Source organism: Panulirus ornatus, chromosome 55 (genome assembly GCF_036320965.1).
Source record: "Panulirus ornatus isolate Po-2019 chromosome 55, ASM3632096v1, whole genome shotgun sequence".
Classification (NCBI taxonomy): Eukaryota; Metazoa; Arthropoda; class Malacostraca; order Decapoda; family Palinuridae; genus Panulirus; species Panulirus ornatus.
The window spans coordinates 21280375-21307119 of record NC_092278.1 but is presented as its reverse complement, the minus strand read 5'-3'; the positions used below and the strand labels follow the sequence as shown (position 1 = coordinate 21307119).

Below are 26745 nucleotides of genomic sequence, written 5' to 3'. Positions count from 1 at the left end.
TATGGTGTCAATATCTCTGATGTCTGTTCCCTTCAGGAACTCAGGGGGTTGACCATGGCAAAAGAGTCTCCGTAATTGGTGAACTCCAGTTATGCTTTTTAGCCATTTTGTGCCTCACACTTAACATGCTGCTGGCAGAGGGCAACTCCAGCGCAGTGTTTCCGGAGACTCCTTCCTGATGTCCAGCTTATTACTTCTACCTTATGATCTTGCCTAAATCACTACTTCTCTTTGTTGTTCTTTCCATTTTGCCACAAGTCAGGGCTAGTGCATAGGGCTCACCAGAAGAAAATGTAAGAATTATGAAGAAGGAATTGTGTGAGTTATGTGTTTTCAAGTGTTATTTATGACAAGGAGAGATTACATGTTTGTGGGCAAAATACCAGCTTTCCACATATGGGTGTGGCAGAAAGTAAAGACAGATTCCTAGATTGGGGGAATGCAGCTTGATGACCATTTAATTCTGGCTTCCTATTTTGCTGTTGCTTACCCTCCCAATACCTAGGTGGGCAGTACTGGTAATAGGTAATATGCCTTTTATGTTACACTTGATTGCAAGTGGATTGTTAACTACTCAGCCAATGTGGATAGTTAGTTTACTTATATATGTAAGGTGCCAATGCTATATATGCATTGTTTGTAAGATGATTATGATGCATTTCTGCAGATTAATGACTCCAGAACCACCACAAAAGCAAGGGCTATGGCCACGCCTTGGCTCCAAGTTCCGGTACTCAGGTCGCACCCAGTACCAGTCCCGTATGGCAGCTAACCTTAGTGATCGAAATAATCCTGAATTTGAACGAACCCTTAGTCGCAGAAAATTGTCCTCGCGAAGTATGGATGGTAAGAAAATAAGAGACTGTTCTTTTCTTCTGTTGATATTTCTTTAATCACTTTTATAATTTCTGTTGTTCAGTTGATCTAGTTCAAGTTAAATTTTTTAAGTAGTGAGAATTTTATATGAAGCTCTTTGACATAGATATTAAAGTAATAAAACAGATTTACATTATGGCATTTTGAACATCTCTCACAATGTATTGTAGTCAGGAGTAAGATTTTTCAAATTTTAGTATATTTGTTAATCTCTCATGTTATATCCTTTTAGTCACCCTTCCTTCATTGCCTTTACATGCTGAGCTGCCCATAATCTTTTATTGTTTTGCCCCTATTAAGCTAGGCAATCTGTGTAGGTGGTTAGATGTAATAATCAATTGTGCTTTGATGCGTATTTAACTCCTTGACCTGTTCATTTGTCATGGTTACTTCAGTTTTGTTTATGATTTGGAAGTTATCACTACATATGGTAAGGGCATGAACAGAATTTCTCAGATAACTGAGTTAACTTCCATAGTACTTGAGAAATACATATTATGTTCCTGATTTCTTAGCTACTGTCATGCATGACATTAAATCAACATATTGGAATGAAGAAAAGTCTTGTATATCTTAATATCTTCCTCTGATTTCAAAATGAGATATACCTTCTATAGAATGTAAGTTAACAAATTTTCTTCCATGGTAGTAATTGTCAGCAAGAGGTAGAATTAGTGCAGTTAGCATATGGACCAACAGAGGAATGAAAAATTTCTACCAAGATCAGAAATTAATGTATTAAAATGAGATACCTAACCAGGAATACTGTGATGGCCAACTTTGCTAACATTAATAGAAATGGATTGATTTTATGTTAAGAGTGGGTTGTATGTTAAGTTCAGTTTCTCTCAATGCACAGTGTAGAAACTTCGTTACTTGAAGCTCTATGTGGAACAGCTTTGTTTCATACATAGTTATATAGGTATGTGATATTTTTTCTTTTTGGTTTATGGAATTGAAATTCAAGAAATATAAAGGTTCTGCATGTGCCATAATGCTTTAAGTGTGAGAAAAGTATACATGGTATAAGTTCATTGATTTTTGTGTAATGGAATTGGGTAGTCATTTTGAGCATACTATAGCTTTGTGTTGATTTTGCTTGTTTACAGCTTTATGATTGTAGATAAAAGGAAATGCCTATAGATATGATTGTGATTTTGGGTTTTTGATATGCCCTTACATTGTTTTAGAGATAACAGGCATTACTGAAACTAAACTGAGATATTCCATGGAAAAAAATGTCAGGCTGGTTTTGTAGCAGTATCACATCACCTAATTACCAGAATGTGCATTATTGCACAGAATGTTTATTGGGGGATTTTGTGTGCTAGTTTGACCTTCAGCAGTGCAGCATGTTAGAGGCATCATTAACAATGAGGTCATCCTGATTATAAAGAAAGAAAAGGACGAGATGGTTGGAACTTAATTGTCAAGAATGTGAAATGATTATTGTGTCTTTACCTTACCTGGAACAACCAGAGCAGTTGCTCAAAGAGCAAAATATGACAGAATTGATGGGGAGTCTTAGTGCATTGTGCATTAGAAAATATTTTTTATACTGCCCCCTCCCCTTCTCTCTCTCTCTCTTTCTCCCCAGTTACTGCCTATGAAGCAGAATGGCTGAAATGCTTAAGAAAAATGGGAACATCCAAGATGGAACAGTAACTGCTTAAGAATACTGTAGTGACATGCTCAATATGTGTCCATTCAGGAACTACAGATTCAAGCAACTGAAAATAAGTTCAGTTCCATCTCTTTTGTCATACCTGCCACAGCTTTCTCAGTCTTCTCTTTCTTCCAATTTAGACTTCATCATTCCTAGAAGAACATACATGGCACACTCACTTGATGATTTGAAGTTAGTTACTGATTATAAGTCATCATTGGTTACTGAATATAAGTCATCATTGTTGCTATTTCATTTGAGTGCAGAAATATTAAAACTTGACCCAGTCTGCTATTCAGCATAACCCAGCTTCTGATATGAATCGCACATTATACTTCAGTGATATTTTTGAGCGAGTCATCAGACATTCATAGCTTATCTTCACAGTCCATGGCATTATCAGGATGAGAAAATTAAGCATTTCCTACCTGCTCACAGTCAGTAATAAAGATTATAAAAACATTGGAAACATATAAAATGCTGATATAGATGAAATGCAAGAAACACAAATAGCTGGTACGGTGGGAAGATAGATCTCCAGCCCCCTAACAAACAGAACACAGTGTTGTTGTAATTCCGACAATTAATCTTGCTTCTTGAGAATTGATAACTGCTCTCCTTTTGATTCAGCTTGAATGTCTGTTGTTATTCATTCTTGTGTCTGACATTGATGGAAATGCCAACCTCAGTTTTTAATGTCATCAACGGATTATATTAGAGTGATTATTAAGGCTTCTGCAGAAAACACAAAGTATACATGAACATGATTCAGATATTTGTGAGTCTTTGAAAATAACATGATTTAATGAAGGTAGAGTTAACATACTGAGCAAGGGCTGCATATCTCCCTGAGAATTGTGCATCTTTGCTAATTCTGCCGGCCTTTGGGGTTTGGAGCCCCACTTCTGGAAAATAAATTTCCACTAAAGGTGCATGCCTGTATGCTTTTGATCCTCTTCATATGATTAAGGATTGAGATTTGTAGATAGAATTAAGTTTCCTTGTCATTCTTATGTTCGAAAAGAAGAAATTGAATGCTGATACAGAATAGTGGACACAGACCTTATGTTGACGTGGAAGACAAATTTAAACAATAGAAGAGTAATAGTTTGATTACATTGTCTTCCAAGGATGAAGTTAGGCCGGATTTTGTAAACATTGATAATAAAAGGGAAGGCATATTACTGAAGAAACTCTCTTAAGATCATATACCTTTAAATTAAGATTTTAGTATGATAACATCCTTTTTCAAGGATAGCAGAATTGCTCTGCTCGGAAGTTTGCAAAGATACTTCACAATCAGCCTTGTTTGTGTCAAAAATCAAAGCAAAGAAGGATGAATGGGATTACTGGAACTCTACTTTTTGGAGTACAGAGAGGAGAATTGTATCATTATTTATACACAACAGAAACTGAGAGGCATGTTCCATGGTCGAAAGTCAGAAAAGAAGAAATTCCAAATTGGTGTTAAGAGACATAGACGACTAATTATGTCATCACATGAGATTAGAAAATGTCATAGATGTGTTAAGAGTAAGCAATAGAATCACTTTGGGTCTGAAAGTATTCTGCTCAAAGCCTGCAAACAGTAAAAACACTTTAGACCGCTTATTGAAGAACGCCAGAAAGTCACTGGTGGTGGGAGGCAAGGGTGATATGGCATGCAAGATGAAACATCCTGAAATGGCTGGAAGGGTGTAAGCTGGAGTGGCATCAGAGATAGAATTTTCCTAAGTTAACAGCTTCATAGGAGTGGATGTACAGTGCACAGGTGCTTGCATGTCCATTGTGTGTATGTGTACGTATGTGTATTGTTTAGCTTTGGTCAAGTGCTGTTATAGTACAGATTTAGTGAATGAAGCCAGTATGTACTGAATTAAAAACAAAGTACTTTTAAGGATTTTAAAGATAGGGAGGAAATTATTTTGTCTGGTAGCATCAGGTAATATTTAAGAAGTACGTAGAATTATTAACCAAAGTGTATAGCGTAGAAAATGTGTTAGCCTATTTTTAGAGTAAGCTAACTGACATATTATTGAATCACTTTAGTGCAGAATTTATGTTATGTCATTAGTTAAGAAAAAAAGTCTAGTTCTCATGACAACAAGAGCTTGATTTAACAAAATTATAGGAGTGATAGTTTGTGCTGGAATCAGATATTTGTGGGATAGAAATTATTAGAGATGATTCCTAAGAGGTTAGTAATAAAAATGAATTATCTCAAAAGCTGGAAGTATGTGGAGCAAGTATAAACTAGGAAAGAGGTGAAGGCAGTTTAGCCAATGGTTGAAGGAAGAGATATTTCTGAGGAAAACGGAAGGGAGGTGATTGAAAATCATATGCTTTGAAGGTTTTTGTAACTGAATATGTGAGAATGAATGGAAACACAAGTCCCAGTAGACTACTAATCTCTGTGTGCCAAGTGGATTATATGATTTGTTTGGAAGTATGGACAGCTCTGTTTACCTAGTCACATTGTACTTAAGTGCATATATGCCCAATGTTTTTGACCCTTCTTATGTAAACAGAAAATTGTTAAATGTAACTACTGTTAGGAATGTGGATATCAGTAGGGTATGATGTCTTTATGCTAGGGGGATTGCATATGTTTCTTACAAAAGTAATTTCTTTGAGTAATTAATTCAGAGTGAATGGCTGTCATTAAATCCCTCCGGGTACGAGAGCTAATCACATTCGTAAAATTATGAACAATCTCCTCATTTTAAGTATTGGAATGACATATTTTACTTTTGGAATTACCAAAGCACAAAAATTATTTGCAATCAGTTGGAATTTCATTACACTGGAAGAACTCTCCTATTATATCATATACTGAGGTTTTGAGATTTTAACTGAAATTTTCCATGTATAGAATTTGTAAATCATTTTGGTAGTGCTTCTCTTTTCTGGATTTGAAAGAAATTAAAACACTTCATACTTACACAGATTTAGGTATTTTATAGCAGGATTTTGTAATGCAAATTTTCTTAGCAATCATGCATAGACATTTATTAATTGTTTATAGTATTTTGTCAAAATATGTTGTTTATATTTGTGTTCTCAGAAATGTTTAATATGTTGGTTTCCTTTGTTTTCTCTGCTGCATTGCTACACAATTGCTAGCCTACAATATCATGGAGGGTCAGTGATAGTCTTATGCATGTGTAGTTGATGGTAATTTTGATATGTCTTTTGTCTAGTGAGGTGAGAGTTGGAATGTTTGTTCAACTTTAATTATCCTTTCATTTGGTATGTGGAAAGGACTTTGACTTTCTGCTTTGGACTGAGAGTTATAAAAGAAATTGGTAACCCTACTGTTGAGAGATGAGTCTTCATGACAAGAAATACCAATGGATCCTTGAAAAATGTACTATAGTATCCACTAACCTCATTAAGCTGAGCTCAACCTGTCAGGAGCCCCAACTATTGGCCCACCATCCTGGCACTTCATATGTTAGATCTTTCTGTAATCATACTAGTCAAGCATTTTATCATATTTTCAGGTTCTTTTATCTTTTCTCAGGTTAATCATCTCATGGGCTGATTCATATAGGCTAGTTCTTGTTTGGATAGTGTGAAAACCATATCATACAAGAAGGACATGTCCATAGGAATTTCATAATATTCTTGATTATAGAAGATTGTATTTTGAGATTAGAAAATGAAGCAGAACCTAAAGGAAATGATCATACTGTATTACCCTAGAGTTAGTACTATCTCTGTTGGTTAATGTATAGCTGTTGGATCATTTGTTTATTATTATGATTGGCTTCATATAATGGTTACTGCAGAACTGCAATAACAGCGACAAGTGTAGATTGATCATCCACTTTTATGGTGAATGAAAGATTTTGTGGCACATGTTTCACTTTTGTGCCAGCTTTGCTCACATAGATAAAATGTTGAATGCTAGCTTGTTGCCATACGTTATGAGCTTTATGGCTGTGAATATTAAATTATAGTTTATATGTCCCAAATTTAGTTGACTTAAATGATTGTAGTTCCCTGCATCACTGATTCAAGGTAAGTCATCTGGGTCCTATCATGTTGAAGCTTGATCTTGTCACACGGTTGATGATGGATGATTTTGATTTGAGACATGAAGGATGCACATTGTAAAGGATCCATGGGTATTTTACATTCAGCAAGCCTTATTATGCGCTGGGAAGCTCTAAGTTTGTTTCCATCATAAGCTTCACAAAGTAGAAAGTCTTTTTGTCAAATACTTTTCTATCCCTCCTTAAAATTATTTTGTATAAAATTTCAGTTGCAGTTTATAGTTGCATATTTGTGTCTGAGGTTGTCCTGAGATTTTGGTTAATGCTCTAGATTTGGTCAACTGCTTGACTATAGCAAGCAACTAGAGTTATGTTTCTAGGGAATGTTATAACCATTGCATAGTTATGTACCTTACCAGATGAAAAAAAAAATATGAATATACATATATACCCATCCCTTGCTTAATTCAGGGGTTATGTTCTAAAATAACCTTTCAATAAACAAAATCACTTAAAGCAAACCAATTGACATAGAAAAATAGGATGTGTGCAGCAGCTTCATGGTCATTGTTGTTGGAGTCTTCCATTACCTTCACGTTATGTAGTTCCTGACCATATGAATTTATCTACCCATCCTGTAGTGACTTGAAGTGGCTCTGGCACAGCTGCATTGTCTTCTTTACATAAACATTCATAAACCCTCAGAGCTTTATACCTGAGCTGAATGTTACTAAAGCTGCTTTTCATTCTTATTCTGATGCTGTATGTATACTGAGATTATTTTCCCCATCTTCTCCATGAGTGGATTTCTAACCCTTGTGGTTACTTTGGCAAACAGTGAAGTATAGTGGACCACAGCACTTTATGTTTTCTTTGCATTCTTTTTTTATTTTGTGGGTTTTAGATTCAGCCAGGTTGTAAGCAAGCCCAAGTGCTGTCACTTCCTCACCAGCATCAGCATGTCATAAGATTTCTCGCTTCATTTCAAAGGCGAGAGAGGTTTTCTTCCATTTAACTGCTTGTTCTGAATTAGATGTTGCTGAATGTTTGGATGCCATATTTACAAACTCATACACAATGAGTTGAAGGAAAATCACATGAGCAGGTATGTGCACAACTAGCACACATTCACACACACTGTTGGTAATGTGAGGCTGACCTGTTGGCAGGAACTTAATGCACTTCACCGAGGACCCTTACTAATGCCATCTGCCAATCCCCACTAAAGTTTTGGTGTACTTTCTACGGCACACAACCACATAGTAGCGAATTTTGACCACATGAAAAAAGGGACGGGTAGAAGTAGGTTCCTCTCAGAATACCAAAGTCACATAGTGATCCTGTGTAAAGCAAGGACTGGGTATATATTTTTATATTGTAATATGTGTATGTATGTTTATATACATACATTGATTTTTTTTTATTGGTAAGACTATTGCTTTAGTATTGGGCAACTGAATGATTATAGCAAGCATAAAGGCTGCATTAGAGATATGTTTCTAGGGAATGTTATTACCATTGTATAATCATGCATCTTAATGAGGAAAAAGAAAAAACATATATATATATATATATATATATATATATATATATATATATATATATATATATATATATATATATATATATACTTTTTTCTTCATACTTTTTCGCTGCTTCCTGCATTAGCGAGGTAGTGCTAGGAACAGATATACATGTATATTTCTTCTTTCTTACATACTTGATTGCTGTTGCCTCCAGGAACAGATGAAGAAAGGCTACATTCACTCACATCTGTTCTATCTGTCTTGTGTAATTCACAGGATCCACAGCTACAGGCTCCACAGACCTTGCCATGGTTTACACAGGCCACTTCCCATCCCTGGTTCTGGGCTCTGTGTGCTTGAGTTTACCTTGTGACAAAACATACTAAAGTCTTGTCAAAGAACTTGATTTGAAGGAATCCAAACTGTTCATGCCACTGAGTGTGGTGCAGCCTTGAGCTGTAGGAACCCCTGTAGAATGGGTCCTGGGGATGCCCTTTCAGAAATAAATGCTGGAGTGTTTGGGGCCTGACTATGGATAGGGGACTGTGGTTTCAGAAGTTTGCATGTGGCAGCTGCAGAGTGGTGTGAAAGAGGCCATTGCTATTTCTGTCCCTAACACTACCTCACTAATGCAGGAAACTGCAAACAAGTATGAAATATATATATATATATATATATATATTTCTTTCTTTTTTCAAACTATTTGCCATTTCCCGCGTCAGCGAGGTATCGTTAAGAACAGAGAACTGGGCCCCATGTTAATGAGGTAGTGCCAGGAACAGACAAAGAAGAGGTCTCGTGCGCACATCGATTCTGTAGCTGTCATTTGTAATGCATCAACACCACAGTCTGCTATCCGCGACCAGGCCCTGCAAACTTTTCCATTTTCCCCCCTGGCTGCTTCATATACCCTGGTTTAGTCCACGGACAGCATGTACTTCTAGTGTACCACGTCGCTTCATTTCACTCTTCCTTGCATGCCTTACTTCCAGCATGTTCAGGCCCCAAGCACTCAAAACCATCTTTACTCAATCCTCCCCTCTTCAGTCCTCTCCACTTCTGACACAGTACTCTTTTTGTCGACCTCTCCTCACTCATTCTCTCCAAACATCCAAACCATTTCTGCACACCCTTTTAAGATCTTTCAGCCATACTTTTATTTTCACACCTTTCTATTACCCTATTATTGCTTACCCAGTCAACCCTCCTCTCAATACATATTGTTTTCAAACATATAATTTCCAACACATTCAACCCACTTTCATAAATTTTTATCAATAGCTAGTGCTTGGTATACATACAACACTGTCAGGACTACTATGCCTTCAGATATGCCCATCTTTGCTTCCCCAAGGTAATGGCTTCTCTTTCCACACAATCCTCAATGCTCTAAGTCCATTAGTCCCCTCCCTCACCGTATGACACTCTTCATCTCCCATGGCTCCATTCGTGGCAGTGTCCACTCCCAGGTGTCTAAAACACTTCACTTTATCCAAGTTTTCTTCATTTAAACATACATCCCAAATAACTTGTTTGTCTCTACTGCTAAACCAAATAACCTTGCTCTTATTCACTTTCAACACTTCACAAACACTCCCAAACTCAGCCACCAGCTGCTGCTGTTTCCAAGTCAAATCTGCCACCATATCTGTGTCATTTGCAAACAATTAACTCACTTCCCATGTCCCTTCCCCAACCTATCTATCTCTCCAAGACCCTTGTATTTACCACCTTCACCACTCGATCTTAAACAGATTGAATAACCATGATGACATCACACACCTCTGACAGACCCAAATTTACTTGGAACTACTCACCCTTTCTGTACTTATTTGCACACACACCTTACTCTCTTGATAGATACTCTTCCCTGCTTCTGATGGCTTTCCTTCACTTAGCATACGTTTGTAACACCTGCAAACCAGCATCTCTATCAAGCTTATGATGTATTGCTTCTCGCTGTTCCCAGGCAGATGCAGATCCAGCTCACACCCTATAGTTACCTTGAATGAGCAATCACTGCCTTTAAATAAAACACCATCAGTTCTTGGCATCACAAATGATGCATATGACATTCATTCCCCACAACAGTAACATCAGCATAAAAACAACAAAACAAACTAAAAAGCAACAAAAACTAAATTCCCTCAGAATGGTAACTGGTACCAGATTTGGATAAAAAACTGAGACCCTTAATATTCTCCACAAACAATTCAGCTACTCCACTTTAAACTGCCCCTCACCTGCTGGGTCTTCCATCCTTTCAAAAGCAAATTACTCGCTGCCTAGCTTCCACAAAACTCTCAAGTCCTTCTCAGTGAAACAGATATCTTATACAGTCCAACCTCAGCATATTTGGCACCCAATTCAGTGCAACAGCACTAGACCCCTCCCACCCAAATCACTGCATAACTAACCATCAGCCTTCAATTAGAAATCAAAATGAAACCCCTTCCTCATGTTTCTGCAAAACTCTACTCACAAATCACTGCATAACTAACCATCAGCCTCCAAGTAGAAATAAAAATGAAACCCCTTCCTCATGTTTCTGCAAAACTCTACTCACAAATCACTGCATAACTAACCATCAGCCTCCAAGTAGAAATAAAAATGAAACCCCTTCCTCATGTTTCTGCAGAACTCTACTCACAAATCCCCCAACCCTAGCAAATGTAACATTGACAAAACACATATACACTGAAATAACCAGACTGGGGCTAAACAACGACCCACCCAACTTTGTTTTTAACTCCATCCCACCAGACTTAGACCCATCAGAAACCACACTCCCCAGACAAACGTGAATCACACTCTCCTACCTACACTCTGGACATCACCCATCTGTACAACATTACAAACTCTGTTTCAACATATCCCAAGACCCTTCATACCCATGATGCAACTGCCATAAAGAAGATACCAAGCTTTTACTACACCATTGCTCTTCACTCTCTGCACATATGTAGATACACACACTTCAAAACTTATGACCTTTGGTCCTGACTGGTGTACCTGGCCAGCTTCCTGAGGGTTGCATGAGCCTCATAAGAACAGAAGGGTCTCCTAGGGCAGGAAGTAAGTAGGTATACATACTTTCTTTTTCATACTTATTCTGTTTCCCATGTGAGTGAGTTAGTGTCTGGAACAGCAAAGAAATAGCCTCATTTTCTCACATCCATTCTCTATACATTGTGAATGCACCAAAACTACAGCCTCAATTGACATCCAGGGCTCACAGACCTTTCCATGGTTCCTTTGGCTGCTTCATATGTCCTGGATTTGTTGGTTGATAGCATGTCACCCTGTACAGTTCACTCCAATTTGTTCTCTCCTTGGCATTCTTACATCCTCCTGCATGTTCAGGCCCCAAGCACTCAAACGTTATTCATCCCATCCTTCTATCTCTAGTGTGATCTCCCCCTTCTGGTTCTCTCCACTTCTGACACATATATCCTCTTTGTCAACCTTTCCTCACTCATTCTCTTTTGATATTTCCAGAGGTAGCGCAAGGAAACAGACAAGGAATGGCCCAACCCACCCACATGCACATGTATATACATAAATGCCCACACACACACATATGCATATACATTTCAATTTATACATACAAATACATACACAGACATGTACATATATACGCATGTACATATCCATACTTGGTGCCTTCATCCATTCCAGTCGCTACCCCACCACACATGAAATAGCATCCCCCCCCCAATAACCTTGCTCTCACATCAAAAGAAGAAAATTAGAGTTAGGCTACTTTTTAGCCTTACTTACACATGTTACGCTATAATTTCTTGAAAAATCATCGTCAGACATTTCATTCCTCTCATCTAAGCCATTGGATGTTTCAGGAGAGCCCCTTTACTCGTGCATGAAACCAGGGTAGGATCCTACATCTGTTCTCCATCTACTCCACTTCTTGTTTATTTTACAAATAATGGAAGCATGTAAACAGAAACTGAAGAGAGCTTGTGCCACAAGAAAAACTAAAAATTATTTGCTGGATTGAATTGGTACAGGGATAGATGGTTTTTATGTACAGTTTGATGTCAGTTTTTCTGGTGATGTTAGCCTTTGATGTTTTTTTTCTTTTTTTTTAGCATTTGATTGTCATTTTTCATATTAAGATACTACACTATTATTCTAGAGCATAATCTTTGAGCTAAGAATGGTATTAATCAGAACATATGAAGAATATATTTGAGTGCATCAGAGGCTCCGAGCACTGGAATGTGTGAATTTCTGGCTGATTTATAAGGACTGTCTGTACCATCACCATCATACATATGATGTATGAGTGTGTTTGTTGGCGTTGCATCGTGAACAAATCATGTTGAAAATGGCCGTTGAAGCATGTTGGAGTTGTCTGTCCAACTTTCATTCTTAGTGATGTGCTTATATTTGTGAATTACATTATTGCATAGTTTCTCTGTGATGGTGCTTCTATAACTTACCTGTTTTTGCACTTCTATTTATTTGAACATGAAAGATAAAAGAAGTATAAACCGTGGGTATGTAACAAATGAAGCAAAATATCTTTTATGAATTCAGCATAGCAGAATAAGGTTGGCTGGAGATTTTCCACAAATACTGAGCATTGTTTAACTCTTGCTGTCATATTACAGCCCAAAAGAATGCTAGCAACCTGTCGCAGGGGCCTACCCTACACACAGGTAGTCTTGCATGTGGTACTTGGTTCGACAACAGTAATCATGCTTCTGATCTAGTGCAAGATATGCCATATATTGATTCCTACAGCTTCAATGGTAAAAGGCTTGGGTGCCATTCTGGCCAACGCATGGTGCCTTCTTTCACCTTCCCTTTACCTGATCAGACCTGACTGTGGTTGCACAAGACAAGATCGGTGATGTTCTCCCTTCTCCCTTCATATTGCTTTTAAGAATCTTGGTTTCGTCGTAACAGTTTTGCCACTATGTTTTCACCTATTTTAAGAAACAATGATTTCTCTTAAGATTTTGATGGATTGAATTTTTATTTGATTTTAAAACATTTTATTAAAAAGCAATCCGTATGGAAGTTACTGAAGAAAATTATGCTTCTTATTATGTATCTGGAAGTGCTCATCAAAATTACATGTCATATCATCGATCTATGTCCAGAAAGTGAGACCCTGTCAAATTAGAAATGTGAGGTGTAAATTCATCAATTTTCAAATACATTGTCTTATTTTGATTGATATAGCTCTAAAGGTACATTTTTTGTGGCCTTGCATTGACCATCACTTAGATGTGTATTTTGCAATTTTTGCTCCCTTTTTGAGTATGCCAAATTATGTGTAGGGAGAGCCTTGACATCTTTAGCATTTTTCCTTTTACATTATTTGTCTTAGTTTGTTGTAAATGATCGTTAAGATTTTTAGCATCATGTGTTGCATTAAATTGTGATATTTAATGACTGAATTATTACGTAGATTATTGATGGCAAGTAATTTTGATTTGTTGTAGCAGTACATGATCACTGTAGTTTGATTTTATTCTCAGTATGAGTAATCTTTCCAACATGTGACTGACCCTTTTAGTTGTGACATCAGTTTGAATCTTACTAATCTGCTACTTTTTGTCAAGAAAACTAACCTTTTTGGCCATGGCACCTGCTTGGGTCATATTAATCCCCCTGCTCCTATGTGTCAGAAAATTCACCTCTTGGCTAAGGCAATAGCTCATATCATGTTAATATTTTGCTGCTCTTTTTTAAAGAAAGATAAATCTTTGGATGTTGCATAGCTGGGGTCTTGTTAACCTTTAATTTCTGTACATGGAAATAACATTTTGGCCTTCAAAATACTTACATTCTATAATTGTTTGCTAACCATTTTTTTTTTTTTTTTTTTGCCAATTTACTAAACTCTGTAAGGAACTTGGGATGTTATCTAACCAGTACAGTGGTAATTCAGGTATTACTTACCATGATGTTTTATGTACTCCTCAGAGATATTACTCCTATTTCTGTAAATCATATGTACATATATAAATATAAGTTATTTTCCTTTTTAAATTTACCCCAATTATTTGTTAGTTGTCAGTCTAACCATTGTTGGTATTTAACATACAACAAAACTAGGTTCAGATTGACTTAATTTTTTATATATACTGAGTGTAGTTCTTATTACTTATTTTAAAATACATCTTATTGGGGTTGTAAATTTTTTATCTTAAAGTGCTTAGATAAATGCAAAATGGAAAACCTTTCTTTTATTTTACTTTATTTCTTGTTTTTTGTTCCTGTTTCCTTAGCTTTAGGTACTCATACTGGTGAAACCCCAGAGATGTCCAAAAGGCACACGATGTCCCACCCACCACCCCATATCCCTGGCTTAGAAGAAGCACCAGGTAAAGATGCTGCAAATCGAACTGAAAGTGGCCGGGACACACCAGCCACTGAGGAGCGAACACCTGAAAAGAAGGATAAGGTTTGTATTGATGTCAAATATGGTGTGGTGATGGCCTTTAGGGGTAGCAGAGGATGTAGCTCATAAATGTACTGTGTTTGTTCTGTAATGTACATATTATTTATTTATTTATTTTTTCTCCCCAGAAACTGCAGTGCAGCCTTTACTGTGCTTAGGATGCATAATTATGATGAATATGTCTACTGTTGAATAATTCATAAAATTTTGAAACCAAAGAAATAATGATGTATTTCGTGGAATTCAGAGTAAAAATTGCAATTTTTGTAACTGACAGTGAATTCCTCTTGTATTTCCTGATGTAAAGGCAACATCACTAAGGAAATCTTAAGAGATATGATTGACAGCCAGAACTTATGCTGAATACAGGAGCAGTCACCCTAGTCCAAAGTGGCTGATTTGTTTCAGGGAAGAATAATGATGTTTGAAATATATATGTAACATAAATGCATACCTGGCATAGGCTAGGGTATTTGCACACATACATTCCTGAATCCCAAGTGGTCATGATTGGGGTATAACAGTAGTCTTTGTCGTGTCTGCTACATGAAAAAAGAATATAAAAACTTCAAGGCAGACCTTAGATGCTGATGTTCCCTTATACTACTATTCCGAAATTGCGATGGGATTATGTTCCTGGAAACCCTGTTGCAAGACAGGGTATGATAGCAAACCATGCTGTCAAAAATATGAAATGCATATGAAAGAGCTTAAGATACAATTTGGCACTTTCTCTCATCATTTATTTTAGATGATGTTTTACAGTTTCTAACATAGTGGGTGATGCATATATTAAGTCAAACCAAATTGAATGTTCAGATTTTGATTATGCTGAATATAAGGAAAATTTCTTATACATTCAAGTGTAGTTGCTGTACTGTTGCTGACGAACAAACTTTGAATACAGTGGTTGACATAGATCACTAAGCCACATTCTTACCAAAGACAACATTATCTTCTTTAAAGATCTCTAAGTGGCAAGCAAGGGATAGATTTTGTCCTGGTTTATTGAAGGACTTTGGAAGCTTCATTTTTGTAGGCTGTTACGGATACTGGTGTGTTTATGTTTCTGTTTTTGTAGCTTTGCCTTATTCAGAGTTTCTCTTTACCTGGTTGGCAAAATTTATAACACTTTCATGAAATGTAATTCAACACTGCAAAGCAGTATGTTGTGCTAGCTGGCAGTGATGGAGACTTATCTCATCTGATTTGTATGTTGTAGACTTGACCCATGGTCAGCATTTGTCTCTTAATATTTGTTGAATAAAAGTAAGTTATTCTATAGCAGAGATTAGTTAAGCTTGCCATTTAGGTTTTGGAGGATATCATCCCTTAACAGCAGGAGCAATCATTACTGCATCCATGAAATAGTTTCTCTGGTTGAGTTGGTTTGTGTTGAATAAGGAAATTCATCCTGCATATTACAAGACTGCTAGAAAGGATTGATTCAAAGCTTTCCAGTAAGTTGATGATTGAGATGCAGTTCCAGTGTTATTTAGATGGCTATTTCACCTTATGCATGCCAGAGAGCACCAGTTTAAGTGCTCTTATGTTGCAAAGTTATTGATAGAAATGGGTAAGATTGTTTGAGGCTCAGTGACTGGTGGTCTTGACGAACTGATGACACTGAGGTCTCCCACTAGACCCTTCAAGGTCACTCTATGAATGAGGATCCAAGGATTGCAGTTAGAGTGAGCGATGATTCTGGAATGTATGAAATTTTTTGTATTTGATATGTCTAATTGAATATTGGACTGGGCTATGTTTGCTCTTTTCCTATATCCGTCCCATGTAAACTTCCTGCTCTTTTGATTATCAGTATTCTGTTGTTAAACCGTGTATAGGTATACATTTGAACCACTTTTACTTGCTCATTTCTTTACATGAAATGGGAGCAAATAGAAATCATAAATTTCTAAAATCATTTTGGCATAGTTTTCACTGCATAAGGATTATATTGCTAAGTATTGTGGAGAAGTTATTCTGTAATAATAGCAACATTGAAAATAGATATAACTGGAATTTTTATATATTATCGTTAGTGAATGTCAAAATGGGATTTTTGATGTAAACTCCAATGCCAAGTAATATGCAGGTAGATGGCTTTTGTGGAAGGGTTCAGGTATAGGTTGTCTTACAGCAGTTGCATCCAGTGGAGCAAAAGTAAGGAAATGAGGTCTTTTGTTTTCAGATTTACAGGTATGTCAATACTGGAAACTAAACATATCAGATCCTCTCAGGGCCATTATGTGACTTATAATCTTATCATTTTTGTTTGTGTATTTCTGGGAGTACCTGCAAAATAATGAGGTTTTGGTGTATTTTTATTCCTCATTCTTGAAATCTTTTGTTCAAGCATCAGTCTTTGGGTCAAGAGATAGAAATTGAGAAGTAATCTGATTTATTTTTCATAACAACAGCAGCAATCTTATATTTTACTTTTTTGATTAATAAGAGAATGCTTAATAATCAAGACTTCCAGACATCTTACTGTATTAGTATTAGGTTATTAACCCTACTTATATGAAATTCTAAGTGATGGTCATTTCATTATGCTGAGTTGTTTGAGGAGGCTTTTGTTGAAGCCATGCACCTCTTTGAAGCATTAGGTAAGGTAAGGGATGGAATAGATGTAGAGAAGTTTAGACAGTGGAATCATTTTTTAAGAAAATTATCATTCCTTGTAGTACCAGGTGAAGATAATCAACAAATACAACTAATGTTTTGTAGGTGATTCACCCTTTTCTTTTTTTGTAAATGGTTCAGCGGATTATTATGATATGATCCTTACCTCCACAGATAATGAATGACTTGTTGCCTCTATATGAGTGAAAATGGTTGATATGATTTTATTATTGTGTATAACTGATAATGAGGTTTATGCCCTTCATGTTCATTCTAAATTTAGTACTAAAAACCTATAGGTTGCCTCTTGATATAGAATATCTGGATGGAATATTTTGATATGCCATATACTTTTTGATATACCACAATATTTGACTCCTTGGAGTTATAGTGATAACATATGGGATGAGCTGTTACTATCAATGTTTGGCATACTTAGTAATGTGAAAGTTTATATTGAGTAATGTTATTAGAGTATAAAAGAAAAATGCAGGTCACCAAGTGAAGTGTGGGGGTACTTGAATGATAAGAAATTTGAAATGCCCCTTAATAAAGCCTTGCAACTCAAGTTATGAATTACCAAATATAGAAGTTATGAAATTCTGCTGTAGATGTGTTACGCTCATAAGGAGGCTATATAAACCAGGTGAGATGTGTGAAATAACGGTTGAGAAAGGGTTGGATTCAATAAGCTTATAAAGTAAATGTTTAAGCCTGGTTTGCTTGTGCACAAGAAGCTTGAAAAAGACTAGTTTTTATTGTTCACATATGCATGAAATACTGATAAACATAGTTATATGACTACTACTGAATTATTGTAGAATATGCCTTGAGGGCTCTTTTTCAACAGCTTCTCGGTTGCCAGTGGCCAGCATTTTCTACCTAGATTATATACTCACTCAGAAATTGGGAATAGATAGACTAACTTTATCATTTGATTATTTGTTTAATTATATAGTAGTAAATATATGAAAAATATGATTTTAGGAAATATCTTTTATAGAAAGCTAAAGAATCGGGGAAGATTTTAATTTGTAGATTTTTTGTGTTTTTTAGCTGTAAATTGGAATACGTAAAGTTTGTCTCTCTGTTCCTAAGATACTGGTTCATAGGTAGGGATAGTAAGAAGACTCGTGGGCCTGTGAAGCATGTCTGACTCATCAGTGACAAAAAAGCTGGGAGTTGCACTCATAGATTGGGCGAGTCTGCTGCCTTTCTTCCACACTAACCTGGCATGTTTCCCTTTTCTATCCCTCCCTTACCCAACGTCCTTTCCTTCCATCCATTCTTGTTCCATTTCTCCTGCTTCATCCTTCCATTCACTTACCATTCATTTACTGCTACACCCATTTTGTACTCTCCTACCCCCCATCCTTCCCTTTCATCCACTGCCCTCTTCTTGCTTCCATTCTTTTGAATGCCATCCTTCTGTCCACTTCATCTTCCATCCATTCTTTTTTTATTTTCACTACATATTTATCCTTTCATGCACTTTCTATCCTTTGTTTTTATTCATTGCTTACACCTCATTCTGCCCATCCTTTAAATTCTTTGACATTATCCACCCCTTTTGCTCCATCCGAACACTGCTTTCGTTGCCCATTTTTGAAATCACTGCATACTTTCTATTCCCGTATGCCTTATGCTCCCATTTTGGTCATCCCTGTTCTACTGCTTCACCCTCTCTCTCTTTTTAAAAATGATTTTTTAAAATGTTTTCATTTCTATCTCTGCAAATACATCTCCCATCTGACCATTCTCCTTCATCCATATCCTCATCCCTAACCTTTCCCTTTCCTTCATCCCCCTTTACCCTCTCCCGGTGGTGTGTGGTGTGCGCGTAGCCGAGGAGAGCCAGCAGGAGCAGCGGGGCGTCCTCCTTAAGTTCTGTCAGTTCCGAGGAGGGGAACTTTGAGCCACCTGCTGCTGGGGAGAAGTCGAAGGTATGGAGGCTCATTCCTCGGTTCTGTGTCAGCTTGCTCGTCTCGCACCATTTGTTGCTGGCTTACTTTCCACATTTGCTTTGGGATTTCAGTATAATGGTTCATGTAATTTGTGGGTCATTCTTGATTTTTTACATTTTTCTGATTAGAATATGGTCCTTATAGCAAAAGTGGACAAATAATTATACTTAAGGGTTTTTGACATTCTAAATGACAATTAAGCAGAAATTGCATGAGTAATATTACAATTATGGAATATTTGATTTCCCCCAGATTATGCCTGTATAAGGTTTTCTTAGGGTTTCTAAATTCATGTTTTCTCAAAATTCCCACATTCATTTGGGTGAGAGGCAGCTCAGAGGAAGCCCAGCATCACCAAGCAGAATGGCTGCATGTGTAGAGGACCTATCTGAAGCAACCCCTCAGACTGCCGGTATCATGGGAGGACAGGGGATCCTTCTGAGGCCCAAGCCATTGCTGGCCAATTGGCTGTTTAATTGCTGTCCTGCAGCTTAACACAGCATGCTCTCCTTACATACATGTGTTCAAGCTTTGCCTTCCGCGACCCAAACCACTGCTGGCCAAATGCCTGTTCAGTGGCTGTCTTGCCTTTATTGATAATGCATGATGTTCTTACTTGCATGTGTTCTAGCTTTGTCATGGTTGTGCTGGCTTAACACTCTTCATGTTCCATGTTTGATATATTTTTTCATTTTTCTAATGTCTTAATGCAATATTCTGCTCTGTATAGAATTCTGTTTTTCTATGTATTTGTCTTGTGGACCAGCTATATTAATAGTGTGAAAGTCACATCAGCTTTAATTCATGGCAGATGTTCTGAGAATAATTGTTGGGTTTTCAACGAAAATATGTGGGAGTGTGAGACAACCAAACCATTTCAGGAAGATTATGAGTGTAACGGTTCTCTAATATTCTGTCCATCTATTCTGTCTAGAAAATCTCTGAATATGGGAAATACTAAATACAGCATAGATGGATAGACTTGTTAACATTTTGTATGAAATTGGTGTCTGTATTTTTTTTTTCTTTTTTTTTTTTTCCAAAAGAAGGAACAGAGAAGGGGGCCAGGTGAGGATATTTCCTCAAAGGCCCAGTCCTCTGTTCTTAATGCTACCTCGCTAATGCGGGAAATGGCGAATAGTACGAAAGAAAGATATATATATATATTCCTTGCCCGCCTTTCACCCTCCTGCATGTTCAGGCCCCGATCACTCAAAATCTTTTTCACTCCATCTTTCCACCTCCAATTTGGTCTCCCACTTCTCCTCGTTCCGTCCACCTCCGACACATATATCCTCTTGGTCAATCTTTCCTCACTCATTCTCTCCATGTGCCCAAACCATTTCAAAACACCCTCTGCTGCTCTCTCAACCATGCTCTTTTTATTTCCACACATCTCTCTTACCCTTACATTACTTACTCGATCAAACCACCTCACACCACACATTGTCCTCAAACATCTCATTTCCAGCACATCCACCCTCCTGTGCACAACTCTATCCATAGCCCACGCCTCGCAACCATACAACACTGTTGGAACCACTATTCCTTCAAACATATATATATATATATATATATATATATATATATATATATATATATATATATATATATATTATTATTATATATTTTTTTTTTTTTGACGCTGTCTCCCGCGTTTGCGAGGTAGCGATATATATATATATATATATATATATATATATATATATATATATATAAAATATATATATATATCTTTCTTTTCTTTCGTACTATTCGCCATTTCCCGCATTAGCGAGGTAGCGTTATATATATATATATATAATATATATATATATATATATATATATATATATATATATATATATATATATATATATATGTGTATATATATATATATATATATATATATATATATATATATATATATATATATATATATATATTATCCCTGGGGATAGGGGAGAAAGAATACTTCCCACGTATTCCCTGCGTGTCGTAGAAGGCGACTAAAAGGGGAGGGAGCGGGGGGCTGGAAATCCTCCCCTCTCAATTTTTTTTAATTTTCCAAAAGAAGGAACAGAGAAGGGGGCCAGGTGAGGATATTCCCTCAGTGGCCCAGTTCTCTGTTCTTAACGCTACCTCGCTGACGCGGGAAATGGTGAATAGTTTGAAAAAAAAAAAATATATATATATATATATATATATATATATATATATATATATATATATATATATATATATATATATATATATATACGTGCTGTCAGTGGATTGAATCAAGGCATGTGAAGCGTCTGGGGTAAACCATGGAAAGCTGTGTAGGTGTGTATATTTGCGTGTGTGGACGTATGTATATACATGTGTATGGGGGGGGGTTGGGCCATTTCTTTCGTCTGTTTCCTTGCGCTACCTCGCAAACGCGGGAGACAGCGACAAAGTATAATAAAAAAAAATAATATATATATATTTAATTTGTTTATGGATGGGGTTGTTAGGGAGGTAAATGCAAGAGTTTTGGAAAGAGGGGCAAGTATGAAGTCTGTTGGGGATGAGAGAGCTTGGGAAGTGAGTCAGTTGTTGTTCGCTGATGATACAGCGCTGGTGGCTGATTCATGTGAGAAACTGCAGAAGCTGGTGACTGAGTTTGGTAAAGTGTGTGAAAGAAGAAAGTTAAGAGTAAATGTGAATAAGAGCAAGGTTATTAGGTACAGTAGGGTTGAGGGTCAAGTCAATTGGGAGGTAAGTTTGAATGGAGCAGAACTTGAGGAAGTAAAATGTTTTAGATATCTGGGAGTGGATCTGGCAGGGGATGGATCCATGGAAGTGGAAGTGGATCATAGGGTGGGGGAGGGGGCGAAAATCCTGGGAGCCTTGAAGAATGTGTGGAAGTCGAGAACATTATCTCGGAAAGCAAAAATGGGTATGTTTGAAGGAATAGTGGTTCCAACAATGTTGTATGGTTGCGAGGCGTGGGCTATGGATAGAGTTGTGCGCAGGAGGATGGATGTGCTGGAAATGAGATGTTTGAGGACAATGTGTGGTGTGAGGTGGTTTGATCGAGTAAGTAACGTAAGGGTAAGAGAGATGTGTGGAAATAAAAAGAGCGTGGTTGAGAGAGCAGAAGAGGGTGTTTTGAAATGGTTTGGGCACATGGAGAGAATGAGTGAGGAAAGATTGACCAAGAGGATATATGTGTCGGAGGTGGAGGGAATGAGGAGAAGTGGGAGACCAAATTGGAGGTGGAAAGATGGAGTGAAAAAGATTTTGTGTGATCGGGGCCTGAACATGCAGGAGGGTGAAAGGAGGGCAAGGAATAGAGTGAATTGGATTGATGTGGTATACCGGGGTTGACGTGCTGTCAGTGGATTGAATCAGGGCATGTGAAGCGTCTGGGGTAAAACATGGAAAGCTGTGTAGGTATGTATATTTGCGTGTGTGGACGTATGTATATACATGTGTATGGGGGTGGGTTGGGCCATTTCTTTCGTCTGTTTCCTTGCGCTACCTCGCAAACGCGGGAGACCGGCAAAAAAAAAAAAAAAATTATCCCTGGGGATAGGGGATTAAGAATACTTCCCACGTATTCCCTGCGTGTCGTAGAAGGCGACTAAAAGGGGAGGGATCGGGGGCTGGAAATCGTCCCCTCTCGTTTTTTTTTAATTTTCCAAAAGAAGGAACAGAGGGAGCCAGGTGAGGATATTCCAAAAAAAGCCCACTCCTCTGTTCTTAACGCTACCTCGCTAACGCGGGAAATGGCGAATAGTTTAAAGAAAATATATATATATATATATATATATATATATATATATATATATATATATATATATATATATATATATATATATCTATGTACAAGAAGAGAGCTGTACTCTTTTAGAACTCTACTACTTAAGCCTGCATTTTTATCATATAGATTAAGTTTTTCAATGCTCCCTGCATTTACCTCTACACTGAAATTGTCTTCTCCTGCTATTACAGAAGTGTATTTGGGACATGGAACATTGTCACTTTGTGTAATTGCCTATTTGAACAAGACAGGAAGAGAGTTCTGCACTCACTGGGCCCCATTCCTTGAACTTTCTGTACCATCAAGTAGCATTTGTAAACTGCTGACATTCACATTTTCCCTGTTTAAGTCATCTACCATCTACCACCCATACAATAATTCAGTACTTTATACAACACCATTTCTAACCGTCTTCTTGTCCATCTTTGCATCGTGGCCTCGCTTTGATTTAGTACTGCATCTGATGAAGAACCAGTCACTTTCAACACTTTGAATGATATAGAAAACTGAAGGCTTTAATCAGGTCACCCCTGTTTGTGTATGTTTAATTATCTATTTGTACTGCATGGAATATATGGAGAGGGAGTTTTACACTCGTGGGGTTCCATCTCTTGAACCATCTCGGCGATCATATAACTTTTTAAACTTTTCTTTGCTGTCCACATTTGCAATGTAAGTTGATGCAATTCTCCTTGGTTTTCACCTCCTTCATGACCTTGTCATCATCTGCAAACATATTCAGGTAGGAGTCCATACCTTCTGGCAAGGCTTACACATAGTTCAAGAAGGGCCTGCCCACAACAGAAAGCAGGAGCATCTTATCTGCACGATAACTCAAGATCCGTACATTATAGAAACTCTAAATCAAAGGTATTCCCAGTAAAAGCAATGGACAGATTAGATCTTGGGCATGCAATTACATAAGTGTGCATGTTATTAATTAAGAAAAACTCATTTTTCCTCAATTGATTTTTCAAATGCTGTAATCAAGAATGCTAAATGATGGAAAGTTCAAATGGATAATATATATGTATTAGGCAATTGCAGGATTTCACATACCCAGGTAAAAGTGACAGGAGAACAGTCACTGGAAAATAAACACAGAAGCTCCAAGCTTTCCACTGTATTTTAAGCCATTTGTTAAGGATACAGAACCAAGGGGAACAAGAGAATATGTACAAACTAGAGCTCACTCCAGCCAAGGAACATGGAATTGTTTACCAAAATGGGTAAGGTGAGGTCTGAGTGACCTAGCCCTATTTAACAGTTTGGCAAATGTACACCATATCACAGTTTTCAGAGGGAAATGTATAGACATCTGATTTTCTGTCGATTAGAAGAAATATATATATATATATATATATATTTATCCCTGGGGATAGGGGATTAAGAATACTTCCCACGTATTCCCTGCGTGTCGTAGAAGGCGACTAAAAGGGGAGGGAGCGGGGGGCTGGAAATCCTCCCCTCTCTCTTTTTTTTTTTTTTTTCAAAAGAAGGAACAGAGAATTGGGCCAGGTGAGGGTATTCCCTCAAAGGCCCAGTCCTCTGTTCTTAACGCTACCTCGCTAATGCGGGAAATGGCGAATAGTTTGAAAGAAAGAAAGAATATATATATATATATATCTTTCTTTCTTTCATACTATTCGCCATTTCCCGCATTAGCGAGGTAGCGTTGAGAACAGAGGACTGGGCCCTTGAGGGAATATCCTCACCTGGGCCCCTTCTCTGTTCCCTCTTTTGGAAAACATATATATATATATATATATATATATATATATATATATATATATATATATATATATATATATATATATATATATATATAATTTTTTTTTTTTTTTTTTGCTTTGTCGCTCTCTCCACATCGATCCAATTCAATATATATATATATATATATATATATATATATATATATATATATATATATGTATATATATATATATATAAGGTTATTAGGTACAGTAGGGTTGAGGGTCAAGTCAATTGGGAGGTAAGTTTGAATGGAGAAAAACTGGAGGAAGTAAAGTGTTTTAGATATCTGGGAGTGGATCTGGCAGCGGATGGAACCATGAAAGCGGAAGTGAATCATAGGGTGGGGGAGGGGGCGAAAATCCTGGGAGCCTTGAAGAATGTTTGGAAGTCGAGAACATTATCTCGGAAAGCAAAAATGGGTATGTTTGAAGGAATAGTGGTTCCAACAATGTTGTATGGTTGCGAGGTGTGGGCTATGGATAGAGTTGTGCGCAGGAGGGTGGATGTGCTGGAAATGAGATGTTTGAGGGCAATGTGTGGTGTGAGGTGGTTTGATCGAGTAAGTAATGTAAGGGTAAGAGAGATGTGTGGAAATAGAAAGAGCGTGGTTGAGAGAGCAGAAGAGGGTGTTTTGAAATGGTTTGGGCACATGGAGAGAATGAGTGAGGAAAGATTGACCAAGAGGATATATGTGTCGGTGGAGGGAACGAGTAGAAGTGGGAGACCAGATTGGAGGTGGAAAGATGGAGTGAAAAAGATTTTGTGTGATCGGGGACTGAACATGCAGGAGGGTGAAAGGCGGGCAAGGAATAGAGTGAATTGGATCGATGTGGTGTACCGGGGTTGACGTGCTGTCAGTGGATTAAATCAGGGCATGTGAAGTGTCTGGGGTAAACCATGGAAAGTTGTGTGGGGCCTGGATGTGGAAAGGGAGCTGTGGTTTCGGGCATTATTGCATGACAGCTAGAGACTGAGTGTGAACGAGTGGGGCCTTTGTTGTCTTTTCCTAGTGCTACCTCGCACACATGAGGGGGGAGGGGGATGGTATTCCATGTGTGGCGAGGTGGCGATGGGAATGAATAAAGGCAGACAGTGTGAATTGTGTGCATGGGTATGTATGTATGTGTCTGTGTGTATATATATGTGTACATTGAGATGTATAGGTATGTATATTTGCGTGTGTGGACGTGTATGTATATACATTGTGTATGGGGGTGGGTTGGGCCATTTCTTTCGTCTGTTTCCTTGCGCTACCTCGCAAATGCGGGAGACAACGACAAAGCAAAATAAAATAAATAAATAATAATATATATATATATATATATATATATATATATATATATATATATATATATATATATATATATATATATATATATATATATATATATATGTGGAAGTCGAGAACATTATCTCGGAAAGCAAAAATGGGTATGTTTGAAGGAATAGTGGTTCCAACAATGTTGTATGGTTGCGAGGCGTGGACTATGGATAGAGTTGTGCGCAGGAGGATGGATGTGCTGGAATTGAGATGTTTGAGGACAATGTGTAGTGTGAGGTGGTTTGATCGAGTAAGTAACGTAAAGGTGAGAGAGATGTGTGGAAATAAAAAGAGCGTGGTTGAGAGAGCAGAAGAGGGTGTTTTGAAATGGTTTGGTCACATGGAGAGAATGTGTGAGGAAAGATTGACCAAGAGGATATAGGTGTCGGAGGTGGAGGGAACGAGGAGAAGAGAGAGACCAAATTGGAGGTGGAAAGATGGAGTGAAAAAGATTTTGTGTGATCGGGTCCTGAACATGCAGGAGGGTGAAAGGAGGGCAAGGAATAGAGTGAATTGGATCGATGTTGTCTTCATATTAAGTCATATATGTAGATTGAAATCATGCCTGGAAAAAAACATAATTGCTGTCTACTTACATAGAAGGGAGCTTCCATGTTTCCAGCCCATGCTCTCCCTTGTACACTCAACACCCTCTCTTACCAACCTTGGGAAAATTATACTTTTTTGGGTTTAAGTTCCTCTGAATTGCAATGTGAAAGGTTAATAGGGGCATCTTTGATGTGTTATCTGTTCTCACCAAGTTAGGTAGCTCTTAGTCCAATATTGTAGCCCTCTTCTGACCCGACCTTTGA

The 26745-nt window shown here is 37.4% G+C and overlaps 1 protein-coding gene across 17 annotated transcripts in view; it reads left to right on the top strand.

The window, feature by feature from the left end:
* Positions 1–26745, top strand: part of cora (erythrocyte membrane protein band 4.1 like coracle) — a 70699-nt gene that overhangs the window by 19646 nt on the left and 24308 nt on the right. For 6 of the 17 annotated variants that reach the window (XM_071693046.1, XM_071693035.1, XM_071693033.1 and 3 more), the window contains 4 exons: positions 668–846; positions 12698–12838; positions 14327–14502; positions 18969–19067. In XM_071693046.1, coding sequence (XP_071549147.1) covers positions 668–846; positions 12698–12838; positions 14327–14502; positions 18969–19067 — 595 coding nt within the window. Of the gene's footprint in view, positions 1–667; positions 847–5665; positions 5684–12697; positions 12839–14326; positions 14503–18968; positions 19068–26745 lie in introns of all 17 variants that reach the window. The other 11 variants (XM_071693038.1, XM_071693034.1, XM_071693043.1 and 8 more) reach the window with 6 other exon arrangements.